General features: G+C 46.7%; 1 protein-coding gene across 2 annotated transcripts in view; it reads left to right on the plus strand.

The window, feature by feature from the left end:
* The window catches only part of KCNN3 (potassium intermediate/small conductance calcium-activated channel, subfamily N, member 3), a 222,921-nt gene that overhangs the window by 52,015 nt on the left and 156,712 nt on the right, over nucleotides 1-14,194 (plus strand). For both annotated transcript variants that reach the window (XM_006895836.1, XM_006895835.1), the window contains exon 2: nucleotides 11,850-11,945. In XM_006895836.1, coding sequence (XP_006895898.1) covers nucleotides 11,850-11,945 — 96 coding nt within the window. The remainder of the gene's footprint in view (nucleotides 1-11,849; nucleotides 11,946-14,194) is intronic.

The following is a 14,194-nucleotide window of genomic DNA, read 5'->3' on the forward strand; positions in this document are numbered from 1 at the left end:
ACAATAACCATAATATCCCTAGTACCACGACCTCTTCTAAACTCAGCCTGCACTTCTGGCAGTTCTCAGTGGATGTACTGTTCCAGTCATTTTTGGATAAATATTCCCTTTTTTATCCCCCCTAGGAGTGGGTGGGGATGGGGAACTATATCCCCACTCCAGTTTCATTCTTCCTCTGTAGAGCCCAAAGCTATATTACTGTTCCTTCTATATCCACTCACCTGGTGACCGGTTCTGACGTACTTAACCTTGTATCTTGAAAAGGCCTAGAATAGGAAAGCAAAAGGGGACCAGTTTTGGAATAATCCAGGAGCAGCAAGCCCTGCACTGCCTTTCAAAAGACTCTGCCATGTATGCTGCTTCCACACGTAGCCCAATGTCTGGCACACGGCACAGAAGCAGTAAAAAGCCCAATTGGCCTGCACGGACTCCCTGCCAGTGCTTTAAGTGGAGCAGGAAGATAATTTATAAGCAAGCACACAGTGGAGAATTCATGATACGCCAGCTCCCCTCTGCCTAGATCTTGTAAAGGACACCATCTCCTTAATTGGAATTATGTTTGTGGCCTTGTGGGGTGACCCGTCCTACTTGATATTTTGGTAGCCTGACCTCCTAAGTGACCTTCTCTGCCTTCCTTGGGACATCGAACAGCAGGCAATCCGGGGCCTGGGGAGGATCATTTCCTTTTAATTGGTGTCCTGGTCATCTGCTGGCTTCACTGAGCACTGTCAGGCCACCCTCTGTGCAGACCTGAATGGCCTCCTTATTAACTGCCTTGTGTCCCTCAGACATCAGGTTCTATCTCCTTTGGGGAGAGATTAAGTAGAGGGCAGCAGAGAAATGCCCCAGGCCAACTTCACGTCAGGAGTTTTATTTTGGGACGATTAACTTCCTTCATTGCACAGCTCCTGCCTGCTGTCCCTGAGCTAGGCCCTATCCGGGCCAGATGTGGAGAGGACCCTGAGCGTCTGTCTTGACAGGAGAGACCAGGTTTAATGACCAAGGTCACTCCAAGGAGTAGATGAGATGGGGGGATGGACTCGCCGGAAGGCCAGGTCCTGCAGGGTGCGTGTCTGGAGAATCACATCCTCTTTCTCACGAGGTGCTTTCTCAAGCATAGATTTGAGTTAGATCTGCATTGAGTTTGAATCTGGGTTGTACCTCATGCAATTTCAGAATGTGGACATATGACTTAACCTCTCTGGGTCTCAGGTCACTCAGCTCCAACATGGGATAGTGGGGCTTCTCTGAAGAACCGACACTTAGAATAGTCCTTGGTCCATGTGAATGCTCAAGAAAGGCCAGCTGTTGTTGTTTGTTTTTTATTTTTTTGTCATCTCCCTTTAGTTTTCATAGGAGACAGACACTAGGTAATACAGACTTTTAAACGCTCAGCTGCTAACCCTAAGTTTGGCAGTTCAGATCTACCCAGAGGTACTTTGGAAGAAAGGCCTGGTGATCTGCTCCTGAAAACCCAACTATTGAAATCCCTGTGGAGAACAGTTTTATTCTGATACACCTGTATGTATGTGGCCATCATGAGCTGGAATCAACCTTTTTTTTTAGTTTTCATTAATATAGAAGTTTAGAATGATAAAGAGTGGTCCCGACTTGCTTGACATATCTCAAAACTTTTCAATATGTTGTTGTTACTATGTACCATTGAGTCACCTGTGACTCTTAGTGACCCTATCTACAACAGCTCTGAAGCCTGCCCTTCCTGAGCCAGTCTCACTGACTCTCTCACACTCACCCCCATTACTCCAGTTACTGGATTAATCCCTCTCATCTGGGGTCTGCCTCTCCTGCGCTGTTCCTTCACCCTTCCGAGCATGATGCTCTTCTCCAAGGACTAGTCTCTCTTGGCCACATGCTCAATGTATGTGAGATGGAGTTTCAGAATCCTAGCCTCCAAGGAGAAACTTGGTTTCACCCTCTCCAAGACAGACCTATTTGTTTCCTTGGAGGTCCATGGTATGTTCAAGACTCTTCTCTAGTACCCCAACGCAAAGGCATCAATTCTTCTTCTTTCATCCTTAGTCATTATCCAGCTCTCTAATGCATAGCAAGTCATTGTGAAGATGTTGGCCTTGGATCAGGTGAACCTTAGTCTCTAGACTGACATTGTTGATTCTCAGTACTCTGGTCCTTGATAGCAGATTTTCCCCAATGCAATTAGTCTTTTGATTTCCTGACTGCTGGTGTTGAGAATGTTGTTTGTCGAGCCAAGCAAGCTGTAATTATTAACAACCTCATTCTCTTCTCCATCCATCATGGTGCTGCCAATTCGCCCAGTGGTGAGAATCTTTGTCTTCTTGATGTTGAGCTTCAGTCCATATTGAAGGCTGCAGTCCTTGACCTTTTGGAGCAAGTGTTTCAGGTCTCCTTCAGTTTCAATAAGCAAGGTTGTATTATCTTCATAACTTAGGTTGTTGATGAGTATTCCTCCAATCCTGATGTCACATTCTTCTTCATAAAGCCCAGCTTTCTGAATGATCTATTCTGAATATAGAGTAAAAAGGTGTGGAGACAGGACACATCCCCGACACATTCCCTTACTGATTTTGAACCACAGTAGTGTTTCCTTGCTCTGTTATATAATTACTATGTATCAGACAATGTTCAAGACATGAGGCTACATAGAAGCTAATGAAATTTTAAAATCTTTAAAAAGTTCTTCTGGGGTTATGTTTTAGCCGGATGGGAATCCCGGCTTCAGAGGGCACGTGGGTGTAGATGGTGAGAAGTTCTTCCCATCACCCCAGTGAGGCAGTGGCTGCCAGGGTTGCACCAGGTGAGGTCTGGCTTGGGGATGATGCACATAGGGTGCAGGGCAGGCTATGGGGTTATGGGTGTAGTATGTCAAGACCCCTTGAGACATTGTTTATCTGGCTCTTGTTGACGTCTGGGAACCGACAGGAAAGTGTAGAGGATTTAGGAGCTCAGGTAACCTAGGCCGTGGGGAATGGCACTGATAACCCAAAGACAGCACCTCTCCTGTGGTTTGACTCAACCAAAGGCTCCTCAGGAGAAAAATGAATGGGCTGTCTCTTTGCATGCGATTTACAGCTTCAGAAAACCAGGAGAGGGTCAGTTATGAGTCCATTCCAATTGGACAGCAGTGAGTCTGAATGACTCCTAGAAGATTGGAGAGACCTACCAAGGCCAAGGGTTGACCACAGCAGAAGTGAAGACCCTCTGTGTCCTGTGATGTCAGGCTCAGGGCTCTTGCCTAGAGACCTCTTTGGTTCTGAAGCATCCTAAGACTTGAGAGTTTCTCTCTTGTGAGGTCTGCCAGAGACTCAGGTTCCCTCTAGAGTACCTCTGCCTGTATCCTCCAACTACCATCTGTCTTGACTCATCAGCCACCATCCCATTGTCCTCCCAGGTAAGATAGTCCAAGGATGCAAGAGAGACTTCACTTGGACCATGAGTGACCAAAATGGAACTCTACTAGCTGACTTCTGTTGGGAATTATCTTGGGCAATTGCTCTGAGGATGCCAGAAGGACAATGTGGACCATAACTAAATCAGGCAGCTCAATCAGGGAGGATGAGCCTATGTTAGGAGCTGACTAAGTCATGCCCTGAGACACTAGGAATCTCAGGGTAGACCTGTTCCATAGGATTTTCTTGGCTGTAATAATTTTGGGAGCAGATTATTAGGCCTTTTCTTCCATGATGTGGCCAGATGGGTTTGAAGTATCAACCTTTAGTTTAATAGTCAAGTACTTAACTTGTGCTACCCAGAGACCTGAGCTTAGAGATGAGTATGCGGTGGAGGTGTAGAGAGTGAATGGCAGGGTGAGGTCAAGGACAGGGTCGGATGAGGGCGGGTGGGCTGGCGGAGGCGGTGGGGCCAGGCCTGGGAGCCTATTTGGAAGCTCTGGAAGGAGCTGTGCTGACTTGGGAGAGCAGAGCCACGAGGAACTCTCTATCTTTCCTGCCTGAGGATCAGGGGCTGTTCTAATCTGCATAGCATTAATTAGCAGGAGTGTCTAATTAGGACAACCATTACAGAGCCACAGTATTAAGCTGATGCTGAATATCAATCAATTTTGGAGCCTCTCCATGAAATGGAAGGAAAAGTTGACCTTATTAAACAGAGAAGATTTCAACATTCGTTATTCCCCCAGATTGATTGCACAAAACGTAGTGGTGTCAAAAAGGCACATCAGACCTTAACTAGGGCTTTAGGTGGTGCCACTTCTGTGCCTTTGGGAGTTTCAATGACAACACTGATAAATTAATTCATATTCTCTCTTTCTCTCTTTTTCTCTCTCTCTGGGTGCATGATACCCTTTGTCTGGGGAAGGTGCCCTCATACTCTTTCCTCAGCTAAGCTAACATTTCTCTTCAGTTCAGTGCCCCTCCAGGGCTCTGCCTGCAAGCATAGTTTTCTGTTATTTTCAAATGTTCCAAACAATAAAACACATTGAGAACTTCAAAGTCTCTGGGAAGATCTACCATAATCATTACAATTCTGGCCCATCTTTGGAAGCACAAGGCAGGCCAGGAGAGCAATTTATATGGCTGGCTCAGAAGCCAGGAAACACACTCCATCACAGTGCGCACCGCCCCAGGGGAGGCAGGGCTGCGGCCTGGAGAGAGCCCGTGCTGCAGGAAGCGGAGCTGAGGCCCAGGGCTGAGACCCAGCCAGGCTCTGGTGCAGCACCAAGTCACTGATGAGGGAGCCTGGGGCAGAGAGATGTGGGTGTGAAATCTGCTGCTTTCCAACCCTGACTTTCTCAGATCCTGACTTTGCCATTTGTTAGCACGTCTAAGTTATTTAATTTCTTGGACTACAGTCTCCTTCTCTCTGGAAGTGGGTTCTTGATACCTTGCAGGGAAGTCCTTCATAAACCAGTAGAATAGTTGTCGGCTCCTGATCGGGACAACCTCACACACGTCAGAGTAGGCCTAAGCTCCATAAGGTTTTCAATGACTGATTTTGGGAAAGTAGATCTATAGGCTTTTTTCCTGAGGAACCTCTGTGTGGGCTCAAACCACCAACCTTTTGGTTAGCAGCTGAGCACGTGGACTCTTTGCATCGCCCTGGGGCTGTTGTTGTTGTTAGGTGCTGTTGAGTTGAGCACAACTCAAAGTGACCCTATGAACAGCCGACCTGAACCCTGCCCCATCCTGTGCCATTGTCATCATCTATGACACACTAAAGCACATTACTGAAGTCACTGTCAATCCATCTCATTTGGGGGTCTTCCTCTCCTCCGCTGGCCCGCTGTCTTTCCAAGCATGATGTCCCTTGCCAATAGCCTCACCTAGCTATAAGTTCAAAATATGAGAGATGAAGCTTCACCATCTTTGTCTCAAAGGAGCACCTTGGCTGCACTTTCTCTTGGACACGTCTCTTTATTCTCTTGGCAGTTCACAGAATAGCAATTACTCTAGCTCCACAACTCAAAAGCCTCAGTTGTTCTTCTGTCTTCCATACTCATTGTCCAGCCCTCTGAGGTGATTGAGAAGACCATGGCCCGAATCAGGGGCACCTTAGTCTTTAAACTGACATCATTACTCTTCAGTATTTTGGAGAGATCCTGTCAGCCGACTTGCTCAATGCAATAGGCCTCCTACTTTCCTGACTGCTGGTAACAAGGATATTGATTGTTGATGTGTACAGATTGGTGTGTTTATTATTTGCTCTTATTAATACAGCTCTTTTCTGCCAGCCTGTGGGATGCTGGTATAGCCTGTGGGATGCTGTTATGCTGAAAGCTGTGCCACCAGTGTCTAATGCACTCAGGGACTAAGATCCTGTTAGCCAGAACCCCCAACCCACTGTCCCTAATTGATTCTACTTGTGACAATTCTACCTATAGAGAGTACAACTGCTCCATAGGGGTTTCTTCCTTAATATATTTATTTATTATTCATTGGAGTGAAAGATTACAAATAATATTGATTTTCCCCCCATATGATCACTCATAGACATTTAAATAAAAATATCCATAGGAGTTTCTTAGAAGAAACTTTATGGAAACAAATTTTTACTTTTTCGGTAGTACTGGGTCAGTTTCAACCACCAACCTTTCGGTTTGTGTTGTCGCTATGTACTGTAAAGTCACAACTGACTCATTGCTGACCCTCTAATGGGTTTATAGAGGCTGTGCATGGCTTGAAAGGAGATCGTCCATCTTTCTCCCATGGAATGGCTGGATTTGAACTTCCTGCCTTTGGATTGGCAGGGCAACTCCTTATCTCACGGCTCCCAGAACTCCCTGTTAGGTTAGTAGCTGAGTGCATCCAGGGTTCGCCATCCAGGGCCTATAGGACTCCCTAAGCTCCAAATCTTATTGCCACTGAGCTGTTTCCAGCTCACAGAAGCCCTCAAGGATAGAGCAGAACTGCCCCATCAGGTTTCCAACGTGGCAAGCCTTTCTGCAAGCAGGCGGTCACATCTTTCTCCTGCAGAATGCCTGGTGGGTTAGAACTGCACACCTTTCAGTTAACAGTCAGATGCTGATTGTTTTCACTGTTGGACAATATCATGCCCATGAAGGGCTGGCTTGAGGCTACGAGCAGAGCAGGGGCCACATGAAGGGGGTGAGGCGTCTCCTCCACAGGCCTTTAATAATATCGCCTGTCTCTGCCAAAATGACAGGCACTCAGGTGGGAGCCTGGGCTGTTTTTAAGTTAAAGGGTAAACATGAAATTTAGAAAAACCTAGTATATACATGCAGTTAAATTATGGGCAATTGCAAGAACTTGGAAAAGTCCCTTTGTCTCTTCCGACTCTCTGGGTCTTCATCAGCAAAATGCTGGCTCAGGTCCTCTTATGAAGGTTTGAAGTGAAGTGTGTAGGAGGCCTAGTCTAGCACCTTGCACATAGTAGTAAATTCTAGGTGAAAATGAAAGTATTATTATTAAGTAGGGAGCTCTGGTTACCTAGTGGGTAAGGAGTCCTGCAGGAGAAAGTCTCCTTCCATGCGTTTTACAGCTTCTGAAAACCTGCTGGAGGATCAGCTATGAGTTGGTTCCTACTCAATGGCAGTTAGTGGTGGTGAGTTTTTAAGTTACTTTAAGAAGTATTAAGCAGCTGTTGTGCTCAAAGCATAAAATGTTGTTGTAGAGGCGATGTCATAGAAATATGTTATTCCATAGATTCTGACAGACAATCAGTCAAGTGGTAAGATCATATGGGCTGTGTGTGAACCAGCCCCACACACCCAGCCCTGGGGTTATAAAACATCCCGCGGCGGGCAGGTGGACTCTCATTCTGTGAGTTGGATATTCTGACATTTTGTAGCATGATAATAGGAAATGGTCATCCGGTAATTGAAATGATATTTAAAGACTAGATTACTTTATATCCTTTATCTCTATTGAAGGGGTGGGCTGAAGGCTCATGTTTTTCCTGCAGTCACCCAAGACGAGGCACCCGCCAAGTCACAAATAAAGATGAATCACCCAGTCTGCATGGAAGCCTCTTTGCTGCGGTCTATAGCTCAGATTTTTTTTTTTTAGGAAACAACTTTCTAATTATAAAAGTAGTATGTTCTCATTGTGAAAATTTTGGGGAAAAAATAAAAACAAAAAGAAAAAAACTATTCTAGCACCTAACGATAGTGAGCACAGTTTTACAGCCTCATCTGTGTTGAAAAAGAAAACAAGATGAAAAAGAACTTAAATACGTCACGTACACAGATTGGAAATCTGAGCTTTCCATGTCATGTTTTATCATGCAGTATTCCTATGTCTTCAATTATTGTGCCCAGAAACGATTTTAAGTGGCTGATTAGTATTCTATTACAGGATAGCCCCAACTTTATTTACTGTAGAGAATTTGGAAATACATTTTTTAAAAAAAGAGATTGTTCTTATTGCTGTTAGGTGCTGTTGTAATGACTGTCTGTGACAGAAGGAAGGAGTGCTGAACCTGGTGCCATCTTTACGGTCATTTCTAAGCTTGGGCCTAATGTTGTGGCTGTGATGTCAGGTCATCTCATCACCGGTCTTCTTCCTCTTCTTTTGCTGGTCTTCTACACTCCTGAGTGTGATGTCCTCTTCCAGGAACTGGACCCTCCTGAGGACATGTCCAAAGCGTGTGTGATGATGATGCTTTGCCATTCTCGCTTCTAAGGAACATCCTGATTCTACGTCTTCCAAGACAGATTATTCTTCTGGCAGGCCATGAGATATTTAATATTCTTTTCCAATTCCACAATTCAAATGCATGAATTCATCTTCAGTTTTCTTTATTCATTGTCCAGCTTTCACATGTATATGAGGTGATTGAAATACTGTGGGTTGGGTCAGGTGCACCTGAGTCTTCAAAATGACATCTTTACTTTTTAGCATTTTAAAGAGGTGGTTTTCTTTTTTTTACAGCAGATTTGTTCAGTGCAATAGGTTGTTTGATTTCTTAACTGCTGCTCCCATAGCAGCAGTCAAAAAAACCCAAATGATGCATTGCCTTGGGTCAAATGGGAAATTATCTTTAGGTATTCTTGTGTGTTAAAGGTTAGTAATATAGGTTGGTAAGAAATGCTGAGTTTCAGGGGGTGTATGGGTTGACCAGATAACCCCAGGACTTGCTTAGTGCTTCTCTTTTTATCCCTAGGTAGGTGTGAGTGGGGACAGAACCGGTAGGGTGGGCAGCCCTCTGTGGGGTGTGTTGGCAGCTAATTAGCTAGTCCTGTGTTGCCACCAAGGAGCCATATCAATTTCAAGCTTCACTGGAATTTAGTCAGCAAAGAAAAGATAATATCTCAACATTTTAACAAATAAAAAACATTTCAGTCCAGCCAGACTTCTTTGACATGTTTTCCAGCTATTAAATATGTTTGATGGTTTATTTTTTATTGACATGAGCTGGAGTAAGCAAGAAAATCTATAAAGTAGTGAGTCCCCGCTGGTTAACCTCACAGCGTGGTCTGCCTGTGGGGCTGGAATTACCCACGGAGGCTGCATTGGCAGAAGGCGTCTCTTACATAAAGGCGTTAGGACAAAAGGAGAGACTCAAAGGAGAGGAGACAGCATCTGGCCCCTTTCCCCTCACCTCTTCCCCTAAAAATGATAGAAATAGCCTTGGATTCTGATTTCAGTGAATTTCTGCCAAAAGAAATAAATGAGAGGTTGAAATGTGTAACCACTCTCAAACCCTTCCGGGGGAGGCATGAAGCTCCCCAGATGCCTTCAGATCCCTTTGAGAAGAAAGATATGGTCATTTGGTCATTTTGGCTTAAAAAAACCTCATGAGCTGTCCGCATTTCCATCTGGTGGGGAGGTTTGTCCCTGATTTCACTGCTCTCTTCAGCTCTGTCAAGGACTGGACACTGTTTCAGCCATCCAGAGGTCCCTGGGGGCACAAATGGTTATTGCTCAGCCATTATCGGACAGGTCGGAGGTTTGAACCAGTCCAGCAGCACCAGGGAAAAAAGACCTGGTGGTCTGTTGCTGTAAGATTATAGCCGAGAATGCCCTACAGAACAGCATTTCTCTAACACATGCAACAAGCACGAGCCAGAATTGACTTAACAGCAATGGACTGAGGCATCAGGAAGCTCTTTCAGAGGTTAGAAGCTGCCTGTGGGCAGGGGCGAGGCTTTCTTTGTGCTCACGGGGGCGGGGGGGGGGACGACAGCACGAGCCCCCCTTGACTCCTCCATGGATGTGAGCTGAGGGAATGATTGCAAGGTGCTCCTCATTAAGCTGCAGAACAAACACGAGGCCAAAGGAAATGGACTACATTTAGACCTTCTTGTGGCCAGTACAGAAAGGAGACTTTCCCCACAGCTGGGTAACCCTAGGCAGTGAAAGGAGTTGGAGTTTGTGTTCGAGCAAGACCGGAAACTTCTGGCATGGATGGACAAGGATTCACAGCATGCTAGTACACTGCTGGACATCTAGTAGCTGTTCCACAAAAGAGAACTAGGTGAAATAGAGTGAATGCATGGACAAATGGTCTGTTTCATTGCTTCTTCCCTGTGTCCTGAGTTCATGTCTAGAACAGAGTGCACCCCAACAATTGTATCAAGTACATGTTGAATGAGACTTGTGAACAAGGAGAGTGGCTTCTGTTCTATCTTAGGCTGTGGAAGTTGGCTGAGAGCATGGACTTGAGAATATGGAAGTCTTGGGTTCAAATCCCAGGCCCTTCACTCACTCTGTTGTTAGGGGCTGTCATGTTGGTTTTCAACACATTGTGATCCCATGACAGAATTGAATTGCCCATGGGTTCTCCAGGCTTTAATCTTTATAGGGACAGTTCACCAGGCTTTTCTTCCTTGCAGCTGTGCTTAACCATTGCACCCCCTGCACTATTTCCCGCTGTCGCTGTATTAGGACGATATGGTCTAGTTCTGTCTCAACCACCGCTCACATCCTTTCTTCAAGTTCCCTTACCCTTACTGTAAATCTGACATGGCAATTAATCACCACTTACTTTTTATATACCTTCTATTGCTGTCTTAAACTATCATTTAGGCCTATTTAACTGGACTCTCCTTACACTGCTATAGCCTTTTAGAGCACATGACTGGGGGCTAGTGGGCAGCACTCCAGTCTGACAATCAGAGTCTCTGGCTTTGAACTAAGGCACAAGCTGCTCCCCAGCGTCCCTCTAATTCTGCCTGAATGGCGATATAATTGGGACAAAAGCTGTTGTGAGGATGGATGAGAACAACTCTGCCTTGTAAACTGTAAGGTTCTCTACAAAAATGGAATGTGCTGACGTTAATCAGCTCTGTGAGGCCAGGGACTGTTCCACGTTGACATGTACCTCTTGGGACTGAGCAGGGGCCTGACATGCAGCACCTGCTCAGGGGTGCTGCCCCCTCCCACCTGCTGCCTTTGCTCAGGCTACATTCCTGTCTTCCCCCAGAATGGGACCTATCCCTTCCTCCTACTTTTCAAATGCCTAATATTGTGCTGTATCCCCAACCCAAGTGCCTTGAATTAGCAAAGGAGACAAAATAAGTGCTAGGAGGAGCTAACCCTCCATTCTTAGGATACATACTGTGCTAGGCTCTACATATACCAGCTCCTTTATTTTTCATAACAATCCTGTGAAATAGCACCAGCATCTCCATCTTACAGATGAGATAACAGAGCAGAGGGTGTAAGCAGTTCTGTAGTCAGTCAGTGGCTATTAACATCTGCTCTCAGTTGTCTGGTCTCAGTGCCCAGGCCCCTAACCATGTTGGCTCCAACCAAGTCTCCTAAGCCGCCTGGTGCTGGAAGGCCCTGCTGAAGGTCATGTGGCCCGTCCCTGCCTCCTCCACCTGCATCAGGAGGGACCCCCAGGCCCCTTCTCCTGCCTAGAACCCCTCTCTGATCCCATGCACCGCCTCCTCTCTCTGTCAGTACTAGTTGCTCAGCTGCCGGCCTCCCTCCCCTGCCCTTGGCCTCAGCCAGCAGATGAGAGCTGCCGCTGCAGGACCTTCTAATTCATTCCTGGAAGAACTCTGCACTTTAGTCATGGAAGGGGCCTCTGGTTCAGGTTTGCTAAGAGAAGGCAGAGGCCTGATCCGGCATCATATGGATGCTCACACCATATAATAGTGACACAAAAAAGAATTATGTTCCTGTGACTTATGAGCGTGAAGGCAAAAGTTCTAAATAACACATCAGCACACTGAGTCTGGCTATGTATAACAAACATAATACATCATGCCCGAGTAGGGCTCATCCTAGGAATGCAAATACGATTTCACCCTAGAAAACAGATCATCAGGAAGGGTTGCTGGGACACAGCGGCCCAGGAACTGTGCCCTGCTCTTAGGGGGAGCTGATGACAGGCCCCCTGTACCTCCACCCTCACCTCCCACCTCAGTCAAGTGAGCGGCTTCTCTCTTGGAACCCCCTAATTCTCTCTTTCCATTTCTCCTGCAGGACTCCATGTTTTCATTGGCCCTGAAATGCCTTATCAGTCTGTCCACCATCATCCTTTTGGGTTTGATCATCGCCTATCACACACGTGAAGTCCAGGTAGGTGCCCTCACCCTGGGCCTGCAGGTCATGTTCACCCGTTGCCTGGATCTAGCTGAGCCCATCCTTATTCTAAACCTACCCTCTGTGTAGCTACAGGGGTGTTTTATAAGATAGTCTCCAAGACACTCTGGTGGCTAAGTGGTAAGGAGTTGTGCTGCCAATCCAAAGGCAAATGGTTCAAATCCACCAGCTGCTTTCTGGGAGAAAGATGGTTAGACTCCTTTTGTGTGCTTTACAGCCACTGAAAACCCACTGCAGGGCCTGCTATGATTGATTCTGACTCGACAGAACACAATAGCAACAACAAAATCCAAGATGATAGCTCTTACCTTGTTGGCAGAAGGGATTGTGAGGCTGCCTGTGACTTTGGAACCATTGTGGCAATGTCTTGGGGTCCCAGAGGCAAGCATATGGTGTCATCATTTGTAGGGAGGACACACTATCCTGCTCAGGACCTTCATTTAACGTTGGGAGGTGAAAACCCCTGAGAGTTGCTTTGCTTTTTCTATTTCTTGCTGGATCTTTTCTGAGTATGAGCCCTGACTCTGTCCGTTGGAGTACACATAACTTGTGTTCCTCTGCACACACAGTAACACCTGGGTTTTCACATATGTGCACACTCACACAGGTCTCCCTCATATCCTCACACAAAGTCACACACAACCAGTCTATTACACTCACTCATTCACAATCACTCTCACACAATACACGTACAGTCTCTCACATAACTTTGCACTCACCCTCGTATACTCCTCACAACCTGATCTCTCTCTTACACACAGTCACACACAGTCACACTCACAGCCACACAATCACAATCTCTCGCACGCTCTCATACTCATACACATTGTCACTCTCACACATGCTTACACTCAGTCTTTCACTGACACACATATACAGTCTCTCTCACATTTACACACAGCTCTGTACACACACAGATAATACAATCACAGTCACACACGTGGACAGGCTCTCATACAGCCACACACACAGGGAGTCCCTCACATTCTTACCCACACTCACACATCGCAGCAATGTCTTTAGGCAGCTGACTTCTGAGGGGTGCACACTGAACCCCCGCTGCCTCCTGCCAGCCAGAGTGGAATTTTCTAGATGGCAGAATGATGTGATGTGATCGAGGAGGCTTCTGCGTCTTGCTGCCCAGGAGTGACTTGGCACCTGGAGGAACATTGGCCGGGGCTCAGGGTACACTTCCAGTTTGGCTGACACAGACAGGAGGGTTTGACTTGGGCCGAGGAGGTCACACGGCAGCATCCAGACCTGTGGCACCTCCTGGTGACAGCTGGCCTCCTGTCACCTGGCCCTGCCAGCTGATACACTGCGCTGGAGACCCGGGCAGTTGAACTCTCCAGATGTCTTTTCTCACACATTTGGATCTGGAAATGATCCCACTTCTTTGGCCAGAGGAGCACAGATAGATTCACATCTGGGCAACAGGCAGGAAAGAGACAAAGACCAGAGCTCAGAGTTAGAAAAACTGGGGTCATGGCTCGGCCACAACCTCTCCTCACTCTGAGTCCTTGCCCCGTCCCACACACTTCGAGGGTCCTAGTCTCCTCATATACAGCAAGGGGGCTTCTATTCTGGCTTCACTGGGCTGTGGTGCATTGAGACAAGGCAGCAGCTGTGAGAGTGCTTTGTAAACGATAAACCCCTGTCTACATGCAGTCCGCTCTGTCATTCAGTGTTTTCCAAGTGGAATGACCGTGCAATGTGGTGTGAGCACCTCCTCCTTCTGTTGGGTGGTATCAGCTCCCTTCTCAGGTCAGGGTTGAGGCTGTGGCAGGGTGACCCTGCCATGGTGACTGACTGTAGATCTTGGCTCTGGGCCATCTTGGTCAGACTCCAGTCGGCCAGTGACCAGAGGACATTAATCTACACAGTTGGGATTCCTCGCCTCTGTAGGGTCACAAGCTGTTAGACAGAGGCTGTGCTCCGAGGGTGGAGTCCCTGATGCTTCCCAGCAACTTCCTTCTCAGAGTCAAACCGAATAAAGTGGTTTGACATTAATCCAGAGGGTTGCCTGCTTACGTCCAGAAAGGAGCTGGGAGTACACGCAGGAAGAACAGGGACAAGAAAGCAAAATGACACCAGGTGTTGAGAGTGTGGGCTGCAGATGGGATTCCATGCCGCCTAAAACCAGCCACGGGACTCAGAGAGTCCTCCTCTCCCTCCTTCTCTCTCTCTCGCTGTCATCTAGTTAGAACTAATTCATAACTGACTCT

This window comes from Elephantulus edwardii, unplaced genomic scaffold (genome assembly GCF_000299155.1).
Source record: "Elephantulus edwardii isolate Elephantulus edwardi_28Jun2011 unplaced genomic scaffold, EleEdw1.0 scaffold00176, whole genome shotgun sequence".
NCBI lineage: Eukaryota > Metazoa > Chordata > Mammalia > Macroscelidea > Macroscelididae > Elephantulus > Elephantulus edwardii.